Raw genomic sequence first — 23,696 nt, 5'->3', positions numbered from 1 at the left:
GGAGCTTATCGAGGTGAAGCTAATTTCAACAACATTATATATTTAGTGTTTGTGTAACATTTTGTCATATCTGATGATATATTCTGTTGCTGAAAATAGCAATAGCTTCTCAAATATGCGCAGCGAATGACAAGTAGCACTTCAGTAAATGTATGGTGTTTATGTTCCACGCTTTTCCAAGCTATAATAAATAAACCCAAACACCCTAAAAGGCGTCATTATTTATTTATAGTACAGTGCACGGTGCTGATGTTGCTCTGTCATTTTAATCAATCAGTTGAAATGTATTAATTTCCTAATTCTGTGTAGTAGCAGAGCAGATCCCCACAGTGGCTTCAGAGAAAATAATACATTTTGTTTTGAATTTGTTTAAATTTTATGTATATTTGTACAGTTTTCCCTCTATATTTCTGTTGTGTTTCTGTACATTTAGCTACACTCCTGGCTGAAATACAACTTAACGTAAACGTCAAACATTTCATTACGTTCATTTTTTTCACGCACCGACGTCTTCGTACGTAAAGCCGTTGGAGAATATGCATTGCACGTTACGTTACGAGACACTGTAGGCGATCGGTGAAGGGTTTTGTGGGTCATGGAGAGGGAAGGTAAATAAAAGAGGAGTGTTAATAGCACACAGCGGCTTGTTTCCGACGGTTTCTGGGAGTTTTGTTCTGACTCGGCTGTGAAGACAGGGGCACGGAGAGGACCGACAGACCTGAGAGGAGGGACTGTCGTTCGGCTACAGCTGCAGCTGTCGGCGGTGAGATGAACATCACGCTACCCGTTTATTCATGCTTGTTCTCTGGGTGCTCGCTACAGGAATGATCTCTGCACTGGCCCTACAGCAGCTAGCTTGTTAGCTAGCACTAGCTACACTCGGTATTTGTGGGAGCCAGTCTTTCGTTAATTCTTAATATCTCCACAGTTTGACTTTAAAGGGCAGCATGTTTGCTACATAAAAAAAATGTAAAACAGAGTAAAATTCAACAAGCTAATGTCGCTGCTTCTGGCTACAGTTAGCCTCATGAAGCTCCACTGTCTCAGTGCTCCCAGGCAGGTAACCAAATTCAGGCATTTAAAGATGAGCTTTTATGAATATTTTCCTATCTATTGCTTAATTTTTGCAGTAAAAGTGGCTTGTGTGTGACAAAAATGCAGCCGTGCTCCACATCAGTAAATAAACAGGTGTCACAGTGGCCTATCTGAAGTAGTGTGTATTAATGTCTAATCCTCTTACTTTAACTCTCATCATAATACAATAGCTGTTAGTCAGAAAGTACTATATACATACATCTACAGCCTCTAACTTAAGAGCAATGGACAGTCCCCCTGGAGAGTAATATTTTCTCTGGTGTCTTTAGGTGCTACATTAAAAGAGGGGAGTGGAGTAGACAGGGAATTAAATTTCTATTTCTGGCAGATCATTATGGAGATTGTATCTGTCCCTCCAGAGAGGTTAGAGAAGTTGGCTAGGCCAGCATGTCTAATAGTTTGTCAGCTGTTCATCCCTGGACTTACATCAATATAGGTCAGTGAAGAGAGCTTTTAGGGACTGAATCTGCATCATAATATTTGTATCTGTCATTGTCTTTCTGCTTCGGATCAGGTGAGTGAGCATCAGATATATTATAAACAAAATATGGTGCAGACTAGGTAGCATTAATACTAGTCCCAATATACTGTACCTACCCAGAGTTTTTAGGAGGGGTTGTTAATTCAGCCGAACTAGTTTCTATTTATTGCAAGAAAAAAATAAAATTTATGTAGATCAGAAAATATGTTATAAATAATAAGAGATCAAGAAAATGGCAATAAGTTTTCAATGCTTATTGATATTTTGTGCTAAAGACATGTTCAGTTTATTTTGAAACAGTGTTAGAAAGGTGGTCACGTAACTGTATGATCATTTTTTGGGATGTAGTTCGTGGTCCTCTTAAACTTCATTGAATTAAACACAGAAGTTTTGCTGTCATTTAACCTAGCTCACTGACTAAAATGGGGTTGTCAAAGTAATAGAAATGTGATGGTAAAATAGTACAAAACCCATAGCCTAGAAAATTAAAACACAGTTAATCTAATGCTGAATACCACAATCTCCATGAGACTGAGATTTAATGACAACTGTCCTAGTTGTATTAGAATGGATTAATTTTCACTAGTGTGCCTAACAAACTGTTTTTGTTTTTCTGTATTTGTGGGTGAGCACCATGGACCTGTATAATGCTGATTATTCTAAAATTATCTTAACAGGCAGCGTTGTGGTTAAAAATGTTCTGAACTTGCTGAACAAGTTCAGTTAAATATCCGGTGAATGCTTCTGCCTGCTGGGACATCATGTCCACATTATTAACGGTTGACCAAAAGACACGAATGCAGCAGATGGAGTTAGAATTTGTTTATGTGACATGAGGCTATTTGTGCGGCATAGCCTCAAGATATCACCTTGCTTGGCCTGCCAGCTGTTAAAGGTGTCAGTAAAACTAAGAGATGTCTTCTGGAGTTTTCTATTCTTTGGCACTAAACTGAATAATTATCTCTTTTCAGATTGTATATTTAAAGGTCAACGTCACTGGATGTCTTTAATATTTTTATTTTTATTTTTGAAAATTAGAAAACGTGACAGGGAATTTCTACAGAGTCATCCGTGCTGACGTGTTTCGTTCTTGTATCGTTTGTTTTTAATCTTATTTGGAAATCAAACCCAATATTGGACACTTAACAATTTTAATCTATTTCAGGTGATCACGTGAGCTGTGTTTCAGTGCAAATATGAAGGTTTGATGTCTGAAAAAAAATAATAAAGTGAGAATCTGATGCGATTGTCGTTCTGTTCACAGTTCTCAGGTGGTCTGATTGGGTTTGCCTCGTCCTTGTGTTGCCATGGCGATGCGGGAGTTGGTGGAGGCAGAATGTGGGGGAGCCAATCCCCTCATGAAGTTGACCAGTCACATGACAAAGGAAGGGGGGGCATGGCGGCACCGCTCAACTCCTACAGTGAGTGATTTGTTTCTGTCAGTGATTGGGATCTGTTAAGTCTTTATTCTACATGTTTGTCTTGAAACAGCTGCTCAATAACAAACACAAACACTTTTTCTTCAGATCCCCCCCTCTCCGATTGAAATCGCAACTGAGGAAGAGGTCAGTTATAATTTTCCTTTCCATTTACAGGATACTATATGTACTGTATAATGTTTCCCACCCTAAAGCCTGTTCACATGTTTAGCTCCTGTAATTTATTTGGTTTCATAGCCCTTAATCATTAGAAATAGTCCCGATTAGTTGTAATAACGTGTTTGTGTTTTTGCTCCAGCTGGTGAATGAGTTCCTTCAGGCTCCCCCACGACCCCCACACACATTTGACATGGGCCAGCTGTTGGAGGAAATGCAGCAGATTGACCAGCAGAGCTACAGGCAAGCTCCGCAGAGAGGTAACCTTCATTGTACTTTTTTCCTCATCTGTCTTGCATAAAATGTTCAGATATTTCCTTTAGACCTTGTACACAGACCCAGAATGCCATTTGCAGCAACTGAAGCGGCACATGTTTGCTTGTCATAGCTCCAGATGTGGCTGCGCTGGCCCTTTCTGGTGACTGGACGGCTGAGTTCCTCTCAGGACCCGACTCTGCTACCACACCTGGGCTCGCTGCTCTTGGTGATGCGGCAGATGCTGATTGGACGAGAGAGTTTATCGCAGAGGCCGCAGGTACTTTGTGCTTGTTATGTGGCTCTTTCTTGCTTTCTTGTGTTTCGTTCTGGGAGCACATGGTTTGCAATTCCACTTTCTACAGTTATCATCAGTCATCTTATGTCATCACCTTTTACGGATGCGGGGCTGAATATGCCCTGTGTTTAAATTCATTTAAACTTCCTGTTTTGTTCCTCTGCTCTAGATCCTGGACGCTGGGCAGAGGAGTATCTGGAGCAGTCAGAGGAAAAGTTATGGCTGGGTGACCTGGGAGACAAAGAAAGTGAATGGTGAGAGCATGGGGATATGGATGGAGAACACTGAATATATGGAAATGAAAAATAGCTTGCGTAAAGGACTGCTTCAGGCACACTGCAGTAATTATGGAGCAAAGGAACACGAATGAAAGCAGATTTGAATGCAAATCTAAACCTTGATAATGTTTTCTTCTTATTGAGCAAATGTGTCTGTTGAATTTTTTTTTTCTTCTTTTTTTTTTTTCAAACTTTGAAGCTCACTGAAGTGTCTGAATAGGAATTCAAAGTATTGGCCTTACACAGGCAGTGTACATTAGTGTAGTGACCTCTACAACAACAATTCAAAGCATGGCCTTTAGCCTGGATTGATTTGTTCCAGCCTTTATTATTTCAGTGAAACAGAACAGATTCTTCTAATCTTATAACATTGACATTTGTTATTGTTAATCTGACAGGACAAAGGAGTATCAAGCAGGAGAGGAGCTGAGGCAGACGGCCAATGAGCTTGTCTCAAAGGTCGATGACCCCAAGTTACAAAACACAGAGGTGAGCAGTGTTTCTTTCTGACAGCCACTGCCACGTGTCATTCCTTTGTACACATCTGTCACCACATCCTTTCTCTTTTTCTTAAACATTTTGTGGAGCTGATCCATGGGACCAGCCTCAGTGCACTGTTAATGCTGTGGTGTTTCAAGGTTTTTGTCTTGGTTTGAAAAGAAATGTGTTCGTTTGGAAAGAAACTAGTGGTATATTAGTGTAAACATGACCAGTTAGAAATGGTAAATCCTTCTTTTGTTGTCATTTTTTTTTTCATTGTTGTGTAGTTCCTGCGATTCGTTAGGCAGATTGGCGAGGGCAGTGTGACAGTGGAGAGCAGAACAGACAAACAGCTCACAGATAAAGCTCAGGCCCAGGAGGCTCAGAACTGGGCCTCCAACCTCAACCAGGTATGAGTTACTGCCCACCCAGGAGGGGATGGCTTCAGCCGGGTGCACAGTATATTGGGGAAACCTATTGGTCCGTATTTGCACAGTATAGGCCTTGTGACTCACCACCCCAGTATCTGAAGCAGAGTAATATTTTCCACAAATGTACCCAAAAGCAACCTGAAATATGAATCTCAAGGCTGCACAGTACTGCAGATGGAATTTCTTCTGCACAGAGACGACTCTCTTTTGACTGTCCGCTTCTCTTCTTGTGCATTTCTTTTTTAATGTGTGCAACCAAGCTCTGGGCATTCCCATCTTGACTCAATTTTCCTTCTGTTCATGAATTTATTGGAGTTGGCAACTTCATAACTTTGACTTCATTCAGTTCAGGCAGTAAAAGGCTGACGCCAGATTTTGGATTTGAACTAAATTCTCCCTAAAATCACAATATGATGGAAGGCTTTATCTGCCAAGAATAGTAAAACAGATTGAAAGTTAAGCTAAGAAATAAAACTCACAGCAAGTCAGAATTGTGGCACAATAAGTAAAGGTTTTAAAGACATTATGAGCCAATAGGTCAAACATTTAACCTGCTGTTGTATAGATTTAAGAATTGTGAATTGTTTTCTCATGTGACACAATTTTGACTTAACGTTGAATAAAATCAAAATGATCAGTAACTCATTTAAACCCATTTACACATTCTTAATGAAACAGTCATGAAATGTTTGACTCGTAAGGTCACACATGTTGACTTACTATGTAGTGCTTTCTTGGCAGAAATGGCCTTCCGCATTGTACTGTGCATGTGGAGCCCTCAGTCCTGTTTCTCATATATAATACACGTGCCATCGCCCTCTAACTTTGACATGTACTTTTCCCATTTTTTTGACCTGCCTTTGAACTCTTGGCTTGCCATTCGCTCAATTAACTGCCATTCATCTACTTCTCCTACTACTTAAATTACTCCTACTCCGCCCACCCCTCCTTAAAAAAACCTCCTCACCAATCGCCTCCTCCTCCTCCAAACATTGTCCCACTGCCACCCCTCCTCGCCTCCTGCCATAGTTCCTGACGGAGACGGGGGGAGGGACTCTTCCCTTGGAACCCCAAGAAGTGAATCAGAAGACTGAGAAAGTTAAAGCTAAACAAGCAGAGCAGTGGGCCAAAGTCGTCAGGCAGGTAGGACCTCTGTGGTCGTGGCAGCGATAGGTATTTTTTCTTTTTAGCTGTAGTTTTATGTTTAAGTTTGTTATTTAATAATTTTTTGCTCAAGGTCTGTTTTATTAGAGAATTAAGAAGAAAACTAAAGAAGGAGCAGGAGAAATTTAGCTTTTCCTGTGTTCTCTCTGCTTTCATCTTAACCTCCTATCCATTCACTTTCCTCAATATTTTTCCTGTTTGAGTGGTATCATCCTCAACTCTGATAACAGTTTTCTTAACCAGCATGTACAGCCTGCTGTCAACCATGCCGTTGCTCTTCATTGCTATTCAGGTGTCAGAGGAGTCAGCTGAAGCCTGGGTAGACGAGTTTGCTACATCAGGACCAGATTTTCAACAAGCCAAAGCTGCAGTAGAGGTGAAACAAGAATCTATGACTAGTCAAAACCCTCAACTAAGTACTGTATATTAACTGGTTACGTAGATATTAAATCACATTGTGTCCAGGAAGGTTGAGGTTTAAAAATGGAAAATTAAGAGACGACAAAACTTTTTTGAGCGTTTAGCATGAAAGTGCCCTTGATAAGGTAACTAAATCTACTGTCTTTCTCAGTGCAATCGATTCCTTTGAAAAGCAGAGGTCAAATATGCCTACAATACAGGGTGATGTATGATGTATGTGAGGAGAGCTGGTGAAGTAATGATGTGTATCTGTCATGTTGTCAGAGTGATGTGGATTTCTGGGAGAAGCTGCAGCAGGAGTGGGAGGAGATGGCCAAGAGGGATGCAGAGAGCCATCCATGGCTGTCTGACTTCGATCAGCTACTCAGCTCTTCTTATGACAAGGTAGCTGTCAGCCTGATCAGAATGGGAGTCGGCGGAGAAAAACTATCCGTCTTAGAGGATTTCAGCATTTGTGCACATACAGCTGTCCTTTATGTCTAAAAAAAACATTGCATACAATATGTTACTGCTATTCATATACCTGATTAATATTCCTGAGTCTCTGTCGGAACCATACTGATAGGAATGCTCTTAGCAGTGTCCATGTTGTCATTGCGTTTTTGTGTTTCTCTTAGGGATATCAGTTTGAAGAGGACAACCCCTACTTATCCCACCCGGACCCCCTGTCAGAGGGAGTAAAGAGGATGGAGGCAGGGGATATCCCTGGTGCTGTACGGTTCTTTGAAAGTGCTGTACAAAAGGAACCAGACAACCAGCTGGTGAGACATGTGGTCTCAACATCTCGTCTTTGATCATCCTGTCAATAATTAACATAGAAATAGTACAAAAAGTGAAAATATCCTGTAGTGTGTGTGAGCTTGTTTTCTTCATTTAAATGCAGGCTTGGCAATATCTGGGAACCTGCCAGGCAGAGAATGAGCAAGAATTTGCTGCCATCAGCGCCCTCCGCAGGTCAGAAGTCAGAATTGCAAAATACCAGTTGAGAAATGTATTTTGTAGAGACAACATATGCACTGTATGTAGAGCGTCTTTGTTAGTTATTTTAGAAGATCTGACTACTCACTAGTTTTCTTTGAAACAAAAAACATTTTAAACAATATGATGCACGAGAGTCGCGGTATCTGTCTATGTTAGAATTAGTCTTGATTCACAATACTTTTTGACGAATTTTGAAATAGTACATATAATACATACAAAAATCAAAATACAAAGGATCGATATGAGTGTGTCTCAATCTTATAACTCAAGTTTGTTCTCTCCACTTTTCCAGTTCCTTCTCTTTCCACAGTTTCAGCCAAAGATGTTGTGGCAAATGTAGCTGTAAACAGAATTAAATCCTATTATTTCGGTCTGACTTTTTCTTCTCTCTGCTGTCATTCTTGCCCCCTTAGGTGTATAGAGTTGAAGAACGACAACCTGACGGCCCTGATGGCGTTGGCTGTCAGTTTCACTAATGAGTCGCTGCACAGGCAGGCCTGTGAGACTCTCCGTGACTGGCTAAAGCACAATCCTAAATACCGCTCTGTGTGGGAGCAGAATGAGCGTGAACGCCAAACAGACGGTGCCAGAGAAAAGGAGAAGGAGAGGGAGAGGTTCGGATCACTGCTGCCAGAGTGTGTATTTCAAACATTCTTAAAACAGAATATGCAGATTCAGTTTCCAGTAATGCTAAAATAACATTTCTATTTGCCTCTTTCCTGTTGCTATTTCTGCACAGATCATTGTTTACTGATGTCCAGACCCTGTTCCTGCGGGCAGCCAACTCTGACCCTTCCCAGGTGGACCCTCAGCTGCAGTGTGGTCTGGGAGTCCTCTTCAACCTCAGTGGAGAGTATGACAAGGCGGTGGACTGTTTCAGCGCTGCTCTTTCAGTCACTCCACAGGTTGGTGCGGAATCCAGTGCTGAGATCGTAACGTCCTAAATCCGTCTCACAGTTTCTGAGCTTTTCTTTCATCTCTTCATTTCCCATAAGGACTACCTGTTGTGGAACAAGTTGGGTGCTACACTAGCCAACGGAAACCGTTCAGAGGAGGCAGTGGCTGCTTACAGGAGAGCTCTGGAACTGCAGCCAGGTTTCATCCGTAGTCGCTATAATTTGGGAATCAGCTGTGTTAATTTAGGAGCACATAGGTGAGAGAGCAGTTCTTTGTTTTGGAAATATGTAATACGATGTAATTATAATCTCACTGTGACTAGATATTTACTGTATTTGACATCTGTTCTTGGAGTTGACCAGTCCAGGGGTCCGGTCTTATCCAAAACTAGAATTGCTGTGATTATATGGATCAGTAGAAGTGAACTCATGTTCCTGTAGTAACTGTAATTGTGTGTAATTACACTGAAGCAAATTAGAATAATAAATATTCCATGGGTGGTCAACACGTGCACTAATGCATGAGAAAGTGAAACTGATCTAGACTTAACAGTTGCAGTAGATTTTATCACTCAAAAGATATGCTTATTTGATCCTGTGTTTCAATGCACAAGCTGTTACACTGTGAACAGAGGCACTCTGTTGTACTTTTCATATTTAGCATCACTTTGCAAGCCAGATACACTTGTGTCAGTCTCAGATTCAGTGATAGGAATAGTAGATGTTGACCTGATTCTGCTTTCTTTTTATACTTGGCTTAATATTATAACCTGACAGCACCTGGTAGGATGTAGTTGTTTTTACTTCCACTAGGTGGCAGTTATTGAAAATACACAGAGGTGTGACTTTATTGCAACCTGTTGAATTTTAATTTGGTCAACTAGAACAGCTATGCCAGCTTCACTAAGGCCACGGTGTTCATTTTTATTTAATCATGTTGCCTTAAATATATCTCTTATTTAGGTCAAGTGTAGTTTATGAACCTATTTGGATTAAAGTAATTAATAAATTCTGTTTAATATATAATAACCGGTTATGAGTTGTCAGTTCATATTAATCTTAAAGTGCTGCAGATGTACATACTAATCTTCCTTCGTTCTTCATCTGCAGAGAGGCAGTGGAGCACTTCCTCGAAGCTCTGTCTCTACAGCGCCAGGCCGCAGGAGATGGAGCAAGAGCTGCGAGGGGGCCTGGAGGTGCTGCAGCCACTATGATGTCTGACAATATCTGGTCCACGCTGCGCATGGCTCTAAGCATGATGGGAGAGAGCCCGCTGTACGCTGCAGCCGACCGGCGAGACTTGGATGCCTTGCTGGCTCATTTCTGCCAGAGAGAGGTGGAGGGTGGGACTGAATGAAGACGAGCAAGAGGAGAGCTCATTGAGTGTGAATGTGGTTTGCCAGGAGGTAAATGTTTGGGTGACTGAATGCAGCAGATAGGAGGGAGTGTGACTGTAAACAGGACATGGTACAGGTTAGAGAGAAATGGCAGAGGAAGACACTGTGAATTATTTACCATCATCATCATCATCATCATCATCATGTGGTTAATCTGTGTTTAAATGACTTCAAGCAGTATTAGTCTCTACCTGGAGAGAAGCAGCCAGTAGTGTTCCAGTCATGTCATCATATTTCACATGTTCAGCCCTCCTCGCATTTCTTCCTCTGAATGGACAACTGGCTTCAACGAACGTCACCTTCATTTACTTGAAATTAGTTCTTATGAAAATAAACAAGAAGAAGCATGAGTCGATTCGTTCTGTACTCAGTAGCCTGCAATGTTATGACACTCAGTGCTCTCCCGGTCTTCATTAACAGTCCATACTCAATGCATTTAATGTAGATTAAAGGTACATTATTGCTGTGACAGTAAAAAGAGTGTGCTTTTTTTTCTTTTGATCAAAAGTGCTCTTGAGAGAAGGATTATGCCAGTTCAAAGTAGAAACAAGTCAAAAGTGCTGCAGTTTTTTTTTTTTTTTTTAAATACATTATTTAATTTTTTAGTAATCATTATTCTGCCAGGACGATGAACTGACAACCAGCGGGACTGTTACTGTTATGATGAGTGCGTGTTGGGTTTGGGTGGGGGACGTTAATCATGTATCGGATGATAAAATCATTTAACTGTTATGTCATTGAGAATGATTTCTCTGGGCTCCTTCTTCTCTTTCTCTTTTCATATTGCTCTTGTAAAACTATTTGCTTCATTGTAAAATACTTCTATATGCCATACTGTGTATTGTAACATAATTGATGCACTATAATTGTTTTCAGGCTACTTATATCCTGACTGCAATGTTTAATATAATATTCAGCAATAAAGCTTTGATTCCAAACATCTGTACATTTCCTTTTAATTAGTTAGTGAACAAAATGGCTCCAGTAGTATAAAAAAATCATGATCAGATGGCAGAAACAATTTCACAGTTGGAAAACCCTATTCATAAAGGTTTTTTTTAATTCTTTTTAGTTAGCTCATTGCTGGTGACTCATAATTGGAACACATTCATTTAAAAAAAAATCTTTTAAATTGTATGTTTTGTTTCTTTATTCTCTTTCCAGGTACTGCTGTACTTTGGGGAGGACATTTTAAATGAAAAATAAATAAATTCAAAAATTAATTTGACTCAATATATTGACCTAGTGTATTTGTTTTCAGTTGTTTGTTAATTGGTGACTTAGACTTAGATAGACTTAGATAAACTTTATTGATCCACAAGGGAAATTGCTTGGTTACAGTAGCTTAGTTGTCATAAAAAACACACTCTTAAGAACCTCAGATAAAAAGAAAAGATTAAGTTAAATAAAATAGAAATAAAAAATAAGTAGAATAAGATCTAGTAACATAAAATAGAAATAGTATAAGCCAAAATGTACAAATTATCATATTAGAATATGAACAAATGTACAAGAAATGGAAGAATATAAATATAAATTATATATACAGGGTAAGGTGTAAGGTGCAGTAGTATCCATTAACATTAATAACAATGAGTTATCTGTCACAGAAAGGTGAGTTGTTGTACAACTGGACAGAGAATGGTATGAAAGTAGTCCTGTAGCGTTCAGTGTGGGAGCGGAGCTGGATCAGTCTGTTGGAGAATGAGCTCCGCTGCCCCTCTATTGTCTGGTGTAGTGGATGTGACGGATTGTCCATGATGGAGAGCAGTTTGTCCAGTGTCCTCCTGTCCCTCACTGAGACAAACGTCTCCAACTTACTGCCAATCACATGACCAGCCTTTCGGATCAATTTGTCGATCCTACTTATGTCCTTTTTGCTGGTGCTGCTCCCCCAACAAACCACAGCAAAGTACAGGGCACTCGCAACAACAGACTGGTAGAACATCTCCAGCAACTTGCTGCACACGTTAAAAGACCTAAGTTTCCTCAGGAAGTAGAGTCTACTCAGTCCCTTCTTGTACACAGCATCACTGTTGTCCCTCCAGTCCAGTCTGCTGTTCATGTGGACTCCCAGGTACTTATAATGGTCCACTACTTCCACCTCCAGACCCTGGATGGAGATGGGCTCCACTGGTGTCCTCTTCTTCCTGAAGTCAATGACCAGCTCCTTGGTCTTGTCCACATTCAGGAGTAGGTGGTTTGTCTGGGACCACTCCACAAAGTCTGCGATCAGTGTCCTGTACTCCACCTCCCGTCCATCTCTAATACACCCAACCACTGCAGAGTCATCAGAGAACTTCTGCAGGTGGCAGGACCCAGAGCTGTACTGTAAATCAGAGGTGTAGAGAGTGAACAGAAATGGAGACAGGACAGTCCCCTGTGGTGCCCCCACATTACTGACAACAGTATCAGACAGGGAGCCCCCCAGCCGCACAAACTGGGGCCTGTCAGACAAGTAATCAGTAATCCAGGAAACAATGGAAGAGCTGACACCCATCCTGAGCAGCTTCTCACTCATCAGAAAGGGCTGAGTGGTGTTAAAAGCACTGGAGAAATCAAAGAACATGATCCTCACAGAGCCCTTTCCACCATCCAGGTGAGAGTGAGCACGGTGCAGCAGGTAGATGACAGCATCATCCACACCAACATGAGGCTGATACGCAAACTGAAGAGGGTCCAAGACAGGGGTCACCAGGGGTCTCAGCTGAGCCAGGACGAGTCTCTCCAGGACCTTCATGACATGTGACGTCAGTGCAACCGGTCTGAAGTCGTTGAGGCCAGATGGGATGGGCTTCTTGGGCACCGGCACTATGCAGGATGTTTTCCACAGCACCGGTATCCTTTCCAGCTTCAGACTCAGGTTGAAGATGAAGTGCAGGATACCAGACAGCTGTGAAGCGCAAGTCCTCAGGACCCGGGGGTTGACACGATCGGGGCCTGCTGTCTTGCCTTGTTTGACTCTCTCCAGCTGTCTTCTCACCTGGCCAGGCGTCACAGTCATAGGGCTGGTCTTCTCAGTGGGGGTGGGAGTAGGGGGGAGAGCAGAGGTGATAGGCAGGAAGGGATCACAACACACGGTGATAAACACTGTCAACATATAATTTTGGCATATTCAAGTTTTCAAGCAATATATAGTATAAATGCACATACTGTACACACGGTAGAAACATATAGCCTACCGTATTTTTGTGTTTTATTTTGTGTGACGCATCTAAAAACATTACTGATATTTTCTTTATCTAGTACGAATTAAGAAAAAAATAGGGGCGTGTAGGTCGGGGCGTGTTTCAGTCACGTTTTCAGTGAGATTTCCCAACGGAACGGAACATTTAATTTTTCTCCAGATGTGAAAAACAAGGCAGACTCTATTTAAACGTTCAAATGCCTTATCAGCGGAACGGCCCGCCCACTCCCGGAAGCTACTCCTCTAAACCAATCAGCGCCCAGGAGGTTGGGAGGAAGCCCACGTCGATTGGTTCATTCGAAAATAACGGGCACGCAACCCTGCCATTTAAATGTTTTAACAGACATTCGTTTCTCAGGTTTATCTCAAGTGAGGAATAAGTGAGAGCAGATTCAGCTACAAGCATCAACGACACACTTTGTCTCATTTTAAGGTAAGCAAGGAAATATATCACAACTTTAATTAGAATTTAAATAAACCAAGTCTGTACGTACTAAATAATCATCAGTTCGCTTGATTTTTAAGCGAACTGATGATTATTTAGTACGCTTTATTGTTTTTAAGAATAAGTTAGTGAAACTAACTGACCTGACTTTAGCTAAGCTACCTTCTTAGCTTTCTAGCTAATCTTGTTGTTCAGTTTAAACGATATATACACTGCAGTAAATATACTATATGTGTTTAAGATAAACGAGTTGTTTAGTTATTTAAGTGTATTTGAGTCTCACCATGTGTTTGTATGACTGTGCTGAAATACACAGGCGACTCAGGCAAACATGCTTTTTGTTGTATTGAAATGCACTGGTGAATTTTATTTACAAATGACCATGACTTATGTATTGTGTTTTTATTTGCATATCTTACGTATGACACTGACCTGTATTTTGTTGTATTTACCTTTTGACCCAGGCAATACTTTTAAAAATAAAAAAAGCATCATGGGATCAAGTGAGAGCAAGATGACTGCGTCTGCAGCGTTAAAACCAGAACCAGTCATCAAAAAGACTCAAGTCAGTCACCTGATAGACCCACGCTCTCCCTCAGCTGGCATTGATCGAACACCCATTCAGGTAAGTTATCTATTTTTTTTTTTGTTTGTTTTTTTTAACCATGAGATATGCTGTACTCTGAAACGAAATAACCATATGTCTGTCTTAGGTTGACGGGGTTGAGTCCAAAACTTCTGCTAAGGTGAAAAGCGAGTGTCCTCTGGCATTCACTGATCCCCGCTCACCTTCCATTGGCATTACCCGCACCCCTGTCAGGGAAGTCATGAGAGGTAAATGTTTTCTCAACATTAATTTTTAGTTTGGCCTTTCTCACTTTCAGTATTACTTGTTGCATGACTTTCCGTTTGTTCTTTCAGCTACAGTGGGGTCCCTTGCTCGTCGCCTGGGTATGCTTTTCCACAATGAGGCTGAGGGTAAATCCCTTGAAGGCCCTAAGAAATGCTTTAGTGATGCTGTGGAGGAGGAGGTCCTCAGAGGTGAAGAGTTGGCTTCCACAGAGTCCCTCCAGACTCCACTGCTGCCCTACAACGTTGACTCACTAGCCGAGCATGCTAACCTCCTGGCCACTCCTGTGCAGCTCCCTGTGCAGAACACAGGTGACTCAAGCCCCTTTGTTCTTCTTGAAGAACCTCAGGTGGAGGTGGAGATTGAAAGCGAGGATATTAGTCTGGAAGAGGCAGAAGAAGCAAGAGAGTCTCCTCTTCACAAGAGACTGAGCACGAGCCTGATAACTTACCACGAGGGAGCAACCGCATCCTACATCTTTACTGATGTGCACGGTGATAGTGCTGCATCCCCAGAGCCCAGTGTGGAGCCACTCAAGGATGCTGTGGATCACTCTTATGCCCTTCCTTCTATCACTGTCAAGTCTCCTGATGAGCCTTCCCTGACCACTGATGTAGATGATTCCCCTGTGCAGCCACAGGAAGCTGAGAAACTTCCACAAGAGACGAAAGGATCTTCTCCATCAGAGGCACCAAGTGTTCCCAGCCCACAGCAGCCACAGGTCTCCACCGGGATCCGCTGCCCCACCTTTGACTCAAAGAGCCCCAGTCAGGCAGTGTTCAAGCCACAGTGGTTGGGAAAAGGCTTTGGTGCCACTGGTGTGAGAGCCAGAGGAGTGCAGGCGCAGAGTGGGAAAAGAAGCGCCTCGCCTCTTGCTGTTCGTGTGGCTGTTAAGAACATAGCTAATGAAAACAAGGGACAGTCTGGAAAACTGAAGCAGAAAGGTATGTACAAAGTTCATTATGAGATGGTTGTTTATTACATGATCTTGTTGCTTAATTTGTTTTTTGAAACTCTTTTGTAGGTTCTGAAGGTCGCTCCCCACTGCAGATCCTTAAAGAAACCAACTCTCCCAGGGACCACCGTTCTCAGGTGTGCATGCTGATCATTTGTTATTTACTCATATAAAGTAATATCTGACTGTACCAACTCAAGTTGATCAATCATCGACGTGATGTGTTTCTCTTCTTTACTTCACAGATGAAGCCAAAGGTGTCCACCCCAGACAGGCAGAGGCTTGGACAGATGGACCGCAGAGTGCTGGCAGTGTCTCTGGATAAGGAGAACAGATAAGGCGCTGCAGTAATAGTCCAGCCTTTTTATACTTAAAACATGTTTTTATGTGTACAGGTTTCATGAACTTTTCATGTTTTGTGTGTGTGTGTGTGTATATATTACTTGAACTGCTACAGTGCAGTTTTCTATCTCATTTTGTAATTGTGTAAATATAAATAAAATTATTTGCCTCCATCATTCTGCTTTAACTCTTATTGAGTTTTAAACCACTTTGCTGTTTTTCTTGTGCTTTTCTTTTCTGAGAATCCTTTCTTTTTCTGAAATGCCTCGTATGTAAACATTTTTGTTCTGTTTGTGCAGAAATAAAGCTTGGCGCTCAGTGTTTCTCGTCACATTTCATGTCATTTAAACCACGTCACTTCTGGCTTTGACAGTTTTCACTTCCTCAGCTTCATTTTTACCAACTATAATAAACCCTAGAGTGAACCTATAGTTGCAGCATGATATTTGGAGGCTGTTACTCTGTCCGTAGCTTAGAGGCAGTTTGTTTTACAACAGGTTTGAACTTGTTTGGATTGAAGTCACATGACCGCTTACACCTTGACGCGGCGTTCTCAGATATTTAAACTGCCTACTCAGTCGCCACCCAGTTCTCGTCTCACGTGAACTCCTCGAGGGGTTGCTTTTTAACTGTAATTTGGTTGGAAGATTAACTTAAAAACACATCTCGGATAAAAAATTTCTAATTGGGTTTAGTGTAGCACGCAGCTCCGTTTAAAACCTGTGCAACATCTGATTTGTTTGGACCTGTGTTGTACCACGTCAGAATAAGCCAGAAGCAAGTACAGAGCATTTCTTTTAAAAGTAATATTTTGTGGCTTGCTCCACAACTAGTGAGACGAGAAATAGGGACTTGATAAAACATTACAGAAGCCAGAATATCAGAAATTAAAACTATACACTTGGGTTAAGCAGAATTTCATGTTTTATTAGTTATTGCTTTACTTTGCACAGTGTGTATCCAGTGTTGGAAAAGAGGCAGTCCAAATTCTAGTTAGAGCTTGGAGATATTTTTTTCTGTATGTACACAAACTGTCCTTCAAGTTTACCTGTTAGCGTGAAGAGGAAAAATTAAGCAGTTATATACACATTCAGATGTACTGCTCATATGCACACAATAGCCGTTATCATCCAAATAACACTCATACAAAGAGTCCTGTCCTGAGACAAATAGGTCATCTTTTTTTTTTTGTAAGTGCTTAGTGAACCACGAAAACCATTTTATTATCCCATCTGTCAGTTCAGCCGTTTATCCCAAGCGGTTTTCAGGTCTAGCTACCGAGGGGTTAGGCCAAATAGTGAGACCCAAAATCCTGGTAAATATTGTCCATCAATCACATACAAAACAACTCAAACACTAATGTAGACATCTGCAAACTATAACTCCTTAATTAAAATTAGAAAATGAAAAGAAAGTAAATGTAAGCATCTAGGGAATCTACCAAAACTAAGAACAAACAATAGTCTGAAACAATAACTCAAATGCTCATATTCATATGACTTAACTGATGCTTCGATATAAAACACAGCATATTAGTAGAGCTCGTGTGACCCTACACACTCTATGACTTGACACGTATTCAGCTCTATCTCATCCAGTATGCTACCGTTTCCATTTGGCAACTGTTCTCATTGGGTGATCTTGCAGCAACAAATGTGCATATTTTATCAACGTGAACCACAGTATAATTAACTATTGACAGGAATGATATTTTCTGAGACCCCCAAATTCCCCCATAACGTGAGAAGAAAGGTTTTAGCGCAATGTGACAGAGAGAAGAGAAAATCTTCACATTACAGCTTCTCTACAACTTCAGATAGGACTTGGCACAATTGAAATACCCTCTTCTCACCCTATGTGGCACCTCGTCCCTCATCCCTCCCTCAAACTCCAATTTCTTTTTAATCTTCTTCGCTTTTCCCCAGGCAGATGTTAACTGCTTTCTTTCTGGCCGCTGGCGAGGAACAGCCTCAGTTCCATATCTTGAGGAAGCTGTCCCAGGATCCTGTGCAACACGCCATGCCATCTGAAGATACTCCGATGCAGCTCACCCGGTTGTCGTGACCAGCCAGCACTCCTGAATAACAGCATATAAGATGTAAGCTGAGCAAACCACTGGTGTTTATACGCTTCAGAATCAACTGCTAATTTTAGTGTCTTGTCCATTTAGTCTTTTCCATCTTTACTTACCCACTCTCTCAGATTTAAGTGAGTCCCAGATGTTGACATTGAAGTCGTCATAGCCAGCCAGTATCAGGCGCCCGGACAGGGAGGGGGCCAGAGAGGTCACCCCGCACATGATGCTGGAGTCCTGGTACGTGATGAGCTCCTGATCGGCTCGCAGGTCGTACAATTTACAGGTGGCATCATCTGATCCTGTTATCACCGCGTTACCATTGGGGAAGAACTGGAAGAGAGAGAACTGGTTAAGAAGAAGACAACAGAAACAACAATCTGAGCTCTGCACAGAACTAAAATCCTCCCCATCCTTACCCCAATGGCATTGATGTCACTCTCGTGGCCTCCAAAGGTCTGTCTGCACTCGCCCTCCCTGATGTCCCACAGCTTGGCTGTGTAGTCACAAGCCCCCGAGATGAAAAACTTGAAGTCTGGGGACACAGCCAAGGACATGCAGTCTCCTTGGTGTCCAGCAAAAACAGTCTTTTGGGTTCCCGTCTCAATGTCCCATAGGACGCTAGAAAATAATATTTGTCTCAGTTTTAAATACAAAGAGGGAAAGAGTTGAAACATACCTTTTGTTTTTAATACTAAGTTCTTACCAAGTGCAGTCGCCTGAGCTGGTGATGATCTCACTGTCACTGAGGAAGCGACAGCAGGACAGGTAACCTGGGAAAAGAAATACGTCATGATGCAGTTTAGGGGAAAAAAAAGGGGACATCAGTGACAGCCAGAGATTTCATTTCCAATGTCCTACCTGTGTGTGCCGCCAGCTCACGCATGACCTTGACGTTCCCATCTTTGCCCTTGAGGTTGTAGATGGAGCACATGTTGTCCAGGCCGCCACAAGCCACTAGGTTTCCCGAAGGTGCATAGGCACACGTCATCACCCACGATGACTTCAGGGGGATGGCACTCACCTGGGTACACACAGAAAACAGGTACGCTTGTCTCCCAACGTCTGAAGTCAAATGAATTTAAAGCACTGAATCTGAATGTACTGCAAACATGTTGAGGCCCTCGAGATGTATTTGTCTATGGGCGACGGAAGTCACGCATGAACACATTACATTACATGACACAATCCAAATGAAACAGACACGACACAGGCATTTAATAGACTTGTTTACTGAGTCATTAACATTAAATGGTTTACAGTAACTTGATATGAATGTACTGTGTTAGTCGGGAAAACTAATTTACAACTTCCAATGATGTATATCTACCTGCTTTAAAACAATATTAAAAGGCACTCCTTTTTTCTTTCCTACCTTGTTGGTTGTGATGCTGTCCCACACTATGAGTTTTCCATCTTGAGAGGCACTGACACACAGCCTGGAGAATTAGAAACAATAAAAGTGTCGGCTTAACATCAGGTGTACGCCATGTTCCAGTTAAATCATCCAGTTTGAAGCAGTGTGTGTGTTCCTAACAAATCTAATTTAAATCCAGAATTTCCTCTTGCACATAAACTGGCTCTCCTCCCCCTAACTTTACTCAAATTTTGTCCTCAATTTATTAGAAACCTATCACATCTTGGCTGCGACATGAAACAGCAGGTGTCCTCTCAGTTTTGTCAAGAAGACGCTGTGCATTTACTTGGAGTCAGTGCCCCAGTGCATGGCGTAGATCTTGGCAAGGTGACCCCTTAGCGTTTTCCTGGTCTTCAACTGGACACGCCCCACCACAGCGATCCCAACTGCTGCCTCCTGCAGTGTGGTGTCATGTACGGTCTTACGAGCTGCCTGTGGAGCAGACACAAACAAAGCTGGTCAGGTCACCACCAGCAGTCATGAATAATATATCGATGTTCTGGGCTGAATAAAACAACACACATTTCAGATTGCTTTAAGAATACAGTGAGAATCAAAGTCACAAAGCCTTATAGATAGTCACATTGTTATATTAATTAACTACACATGATACTGACAGTGATCTGATCTTTGAGACTGTCTGCCTCCTTTCGCAATTGCTCCATTTCACCCATGACGATGGTTGTTAGGCACTGTCACCAGTAGAAACAAGGAGAGATGTCAGGACAGCTGGTTATCCTGAAATGAAGAAGAAAAAGAGAGATAGGGAAGCAACAAAGTCAGAATTCAGTTACCAAGAAATCATAAAACAAGGTTCTGGTTCGTACCTTTATGTTCCAGTTGCAGCACAGCGAGTCTTTTTACTTCATGCGGGAGTTTTACCTGCACCTACCTACACTTGTTATCCTCTCTGCAACCAGTCTCCAAGTAAGTGCTATTTTGCAAGTCAAACTGGTCCTCGTCTACTTTGCAAACTTTCGTAAATACGTAGGAACGGACACACAGACACACCTACATGCGATTACACACACCTGCACACACACACACACACACACACACACACACACAGAAACACAGGAAGGCTGTATGAATATTCAGGCATGACATTAACAGTGAAAGTTTGTTCTTGTGACGATGTGACACTTATTGGGAGCACACATCCTCACCCACAATGTACACACAAACCAGTATGTCCTGTAACAAAGTCATCAGTGCATCAGCTCCCAGCCGGTCGCCTCTCGCTTCGTAACAGTAGTCACAGCCCTGATAGGGGAGTCTGTGCCATTTAACACTCCAGTGAGCTCTCAACTAATGTTGATGGCTTTTGAATTTTGTAATGACATGATTAAATGAGCAACGTTTAGCAGTGAACCAATCACCTAATGGCCAAACTCGTATAGTGTGACAAATGTAATCAACGCAGAGTCAAAGTGGCGAGTCAAGTGGGAAAGCGTGACACTCATTTCACTGTAAAGCACCACAATACAACCAGCCTAAACAAAAACTTCCTCTTCCTTCCTCTTTCTATTGCACAAATGCAGATATCTAGAAAGTATTTTCTTGAGAAGCAAACAGTTGTCACATTATTTCCTTTGTCTTACCTTGAAAACTGCTACCACGGTATACCAGTTGATTTAATTGTATGTTTTCCTTCAGCAATCTCTCCCTCTCTGTCACTATTTGAATGAGTGTCCCTGTCAAAACACATGACCAAGTAGATTTGCCTCTAATTTGTTTGAAGTAGGAGAGGAGGGGAGTGAAGGAGAGAGTCACTCTGTAAAAGAGATAGATCTGATTTAATTGTTGGTAACTGGGCTCAATCTGTAACGTAAAATGTATGAATGATGTCCTGAAGTGTGTCACAGTTAAATTAAAGAGTTGATTTATGGCTCACCCCTCTAGCTGCAGTACATGTTTCCTTAAACGGTTGAAGGCTACACTGTCCCCGTATTTGGTAACAGGGGATTTTAGGCCTTTGTTTTTCCAGATGTGGAAACTGTTTCAATAATGAGTGTTGTAATTAATGCTTGAGTCTTTTAGTTGTATTATTATCCTTTTGCTGCTCTGTCCCTAGGACCTTGCCATTGTTCCACGTGATTAAATGACTGCTAGTGGTTGCTGGATGGCGAAGTGCATTAACACAGCCAGCTAGAGGAGGAGGCAGAGGGAGGTGGGGGGGGGGGGGGGGGAGGGAGTTAAGGGGGTGGAGGGTAAGAGGTGAGGCAGGAGAGTGAGTTTTAAATCCTACTGGCTGAGATTTTAAGGGAAGCCTTTTGAATCAAATCTGCTCTCATCCGATTACTGACTGCTCTTTGCATCTGGATAAGAGATGGAGAAAGGGATGGGGCAGCAGATAGTGGGATGAGACTGAGGGAGGGAGGGGGCAGATGGAGGGGGTGGAATGGAAAGAGAGAAAGAGGGAGAGAAAGTGTGAGCTGGTGATGGGTTATACTGAGCCTATGAACTCTGGTTCTCTATACTTTGCATCTTTTCTTTCAGCTGAGAGGTGGTAACCAACTCAAAATCTTGCATTGTTGCTTCGACTTGCAAAAAGAAAAGTTTCAATATGGCGTCTGTTTGCTGTTTAACATGAGGCCCTTATTTGCCATCTTATAGCTACTTTATATTTGTCAGAGCCAGTAACGATAAAATAACATACTATAGGAAATATGTCAACACGTGTGTGAGATGACATACTTCAGACTATAAAAACATTTTACATTATTTTATGGTTAATGCACTTATATATGCACTATAATGTTTTCCACTGACACACACACTTTTATCATGATAGAGGTGACATGCAAGGTGCTCGCCTGCCATCGGAAGCAATTTTGCATTCAGTGTTTTGCCCAAGAACACTTCAACATGTGGAGGGATGCGGAATCAAACCACCAACCCTTAACTTAGTGGGTAACCCGCTCTTCCACCTGAGAGGAGTCATTCTCACATTAATGTGAAAAAGACTGCAAATCATTGATCTGGACTGATTTCTTTTTTTATGTCAATGGAAAAAATGTACTTTTTCTTTGTCAGACAAAAACAGCCATTCTTCAACACATTAACTTAATTAAAGACGTTCCTGAAAGTGACCTGCATCACAAAAAGCGATATCAGAATAGAATATATAGTAACAGAAGACCCTTATCCATGTTGCGTAAGTCTAGCCTGTGAGACCAGGCAGTTTTCTCTGTTCTTAAAAGTCGGTGCTTTGACTCTTTTCAGTTTGATCATGCAGATTATGTCTGATAGCATTAAGAATCAGACAACAAAAGGAATTAGTTTTTTTTCTTTTTTACTCAGATTATCGGGGCATACAATAAAACCAGCATTTGTATGCTGATCCCATGTAAATCCCTCTGTTGTGTGTGCAATAAACAAAAGATGAAACGCAAATAAGGGCATTCAATGTATGTTAACAGCATTCAGACATTTCTCTCTGGCTTTTAACATGATGAATAAACTCTTTTTTATAATGATCAACTTGGATTAATTATTTGTTTCTGAGAGTGTCATCCAGACAAAACATACGTGAGGTTTAACCAAATTATAAAATACGATTATTGTAATTTCAGCCTTGAACATACTTTCATCTGACCCTTTGAATTGGATCCTGAGCAGCATGACCCAACTGCACAGGCACAAAACCAGAAAGTATAATTTAACCACAGCAAATGACTGTCCACTCACCAACAGTAGACTCCTCTCAAGGTGTTTGGGTAGATCTTTAATCACTCTTACTCCAGCGCTCTCTCTTGGGTCGTTGTCATAAGTTCAGTCTGCCTCTTACTACACTCCCTCCGCTCATTCAGTTTTGGTATCAGACACTGTGTGATATTCCTCCGTCACTCACTCTCTCCACTGCTCCTATGAGGAAGGAGATGAGGATTGGTGGGATGAAGGGAGATCAGTGATGAGGGGATAAACCCTGGGATGGACAGAGAGAGAGGGGGGTGGCGGTAATAGAGACAGAAAGGGAGCAGAGAGACTAGGGGGAACCAAACAAGGTGCAGAGCGTGGCTGTGGGGTCACCAGACATGAGCCGGGGTGAATCTGAATCAAAAAACTAAGAGATGGAAATCGTGGAGGGGAGGGGAATGAGGATAAATAGAGGACCTGAGAACATGGCTTTTTATGGTGCGGAGGTAGTCTTTAAAAGATCTATGACTGGCAGGAGGGTTCGTGTTTTGTAAACCTGAGGTGAAGCTAATATTAGAAAGTTAACGGGCTGAGAGGGAGATTGGCAGAGCAGAGATCAGACTGGAACAGAGAGAAATATCCCTGGTTCGTTTCTACTACGCAAACAGAACAACCTTTCATCTACGGTAGCTGCCCTCTTTGCTCTGACAGTCAGAGCAGGTTTCTCTCTCCTTTTGCAAATTTGGATCTAATGTCTCGTCTGAGACCCCGTGGCTCTTTTAAAGCCTCTAACTGCCCTAAATACCCCCGTGGTGAGCGCAAATTCTGTTCTGGGGGTCCTTTAGTACAAAACAAACCCCACAACTTCAAGGTTCCACTTTTAAATTTCACCCTTGCCTGTTAGGGAGCGTGCACTCCACAGCTGCTGCACATTATCTAACAAAATAAATCACCTGTATTAGTTATGAAACAGCACAACGTGCACTCACTATTATGAGATAGCACTTTCAGGCAGA

General features: G+C 41.9%; 3 protein-coding genes across 5 annotated transcripts; 2 read left to right on the top strand and 1 right to left on the bottom strand.

Annotated features, from left to right (window-relative positions):
- The first annotated feature begins 473 nt into the window (after positions 1-473).
- pex5 (peroxisomal biogenesis factor 5) lies at positions 474-10,719 on the top strand. Of its 3 annotated transcripts, XM_084556161.1 has the most exons (16): positions 474-763; positions 2,841-2,997; positions 3,103-3,141; positions 3,314-3,431; positions 3,560-3,706; positions 3,894-3,978; positions 4,401-4,491; positions 4,770-4,892; positions 6,370-6,453; positions 6,762-6,881; positions 7,115-7,258; positions 7,381-7,451; positions 7,892-8,113; positions 8,218-8,383; positions 8,474-8,631; positions 9,485-10,719. In XM_084556161.1, exons 2-16 carry the CDS (start codon positions 2,884-2,886, stop codon positions 9,729-9,731), a joined length of 1,929 nt encoding a protein of 642 aa, XP_084412287.1. In that variant the 5' UTR covers positions 474-763; positions 2,841-2,883; the 3' UTR covers positions 9,732-10,719. The 3 variants fall into 3 exon arrangements, with proteins under 3 accessions (XP_084412287.1, XP_084412289.1, XP_084412288.1); XM_084556163.1 differs by lacking the exon at positions 4,770-4,892; XM_084556162.1 differs by lacking the exon at positions 6,370-6,453.
- Positions 10,720-13,298: 2,579 nt separating this feature from the next.
- Positions 13,299-15,871, top strand: cdca3 (cell division cycle associated 3). Its single transcript, XM_084557290.1, has 6 exons — positions 13,299-13,391; positions 13,868-14,028; positions 14,117-14,237; positions 14,325-15,197; positions 15,278-15,345; positions 15,454-15,871. Exons 2-6 carry the CDS (start codon positions 13,897-13,899, stop codon positions 15,544-15,546), a joined length of 1,287 nt encoding a protein of 428 aa, XP_084413416.1. The 5' UTR covers positions 13,299-13,391; positions 13,868-13,896; the 3' UTR covers positions 15,547-15,871.
- Positions 15,872-16,466: 595 nt separating this feature from the next.
- gnb3a (guanine nucleotide binding protein (G protein), beta polypeptide 3a) lies at positions 16,467-20,047 on the bottom strand. The gene is made up of 9 exons (XM_084557163.1): positions 19,869-20,047; positions 19,659-19,779; positions 19,328-19,473; positions 19,000-19,063; positions 18,486-18,648; positions 18,331-18,397; positions 18,044-18,245; positions 17,741-17,957; positions 16,467-17,627 (listed from the first exon to the last, which is right to left on the bottom strand). The coding sequence occupies exons 2-9, from the start codon at positions 19,713-19,715 to the stop codon at positions 17,521-17,523; spliced, it is 1,023 nt and encodes a 340-aa protein (XP_084413289.1). The 5' UTR covers positions 19,716-19,779; positions 19,869-20,047; the 3' UTR covers positions 16,467-17,520.
- Positions 20,048-23,696: the final 3,649 nt, after the last annotated feature.

The sequence above is a fragment of the Chelon labrosus genome, assembly GCF_963514085.1.
Source record: "Chelon labrosus genome assembly, chromosome: 12".
Classification (NCBI taxonomy): domain Eukaryota; kingdom Metazoa; phylum Chordata; class Actinopteri; order Mugiliformes; family Mugilidae; genus Chelon; species Chelon labrosus.
Note: the sequence above shows the minus strand (reverse complement) of the source record. Positions and strands in the feature narration are given on the sequence as shown.

Bases quoted from the DNA above. Each gene is read 5' to 3' on its own strand.
- pex5 (XM_084556161.1), top strand. From the start codon at position 2,884: ATGGCGATGCGGGAGTTGGTGGAGGCAGAATGTGGGGGAGCCAATCCC. The intron at 3,707-3,893 runs GTACTTTGTGCT...CCTCTGCTCTAG, and splicing joins GTTTATCGCAGAGGCCGCAG to ATCCTGGACGCTGGGCAGAG. The intron at 8,114-8,217 runs GTGTGTATTTCA...ATTTCTGCACAG, and splicing joins TTCGGATCACTGCTGCCAGA to ATCATTGTTTACTGATGTCC.
- cdca3 (XM_084557290.1), top strand. From the start codon at position 13,897: ATGGGATCAAGTGAGAGCAAGATGACTGCGTCTGCAGCGTTAAAACCA. The intron at 14,029-14,116 runs GTAAGTTATCTA...TGTCTGTCTTAG, and splicing joins TTGATCGAACACCCATTCAG to GTTGACGGGGTTGAGTCCAA. The intron at 15,198-15,277 runs GTATGTACAAAG...ACTCTTTTGTAG, and splicing joins TGGAAAACTGAAGCAGAAAG to GTTCTGAAGGTCGCTCCCCA.
- gnb3a (XM_084557163.1), bottom strand. From the start codon at position 19,715: ATGGGTGAAATGGAGCAATTGCGAAAGGAGGCAGACAGTCTCAAAGAT. The intron at 19,474-19,658 runs GTCAGTATCATG...TCTGCTCCACAG, and splicing joins GTCTCAAAGATCAGATCACT to GCAGCTCGTAAGACCGTACA. The intron at 19,064-19,327 runs GTAAATGCACAG...CTAATTCTCCAG, and splicing joins CACTGGGGCACTGACTCCAA to GCTGTGTGTCAGTGCCTCTC.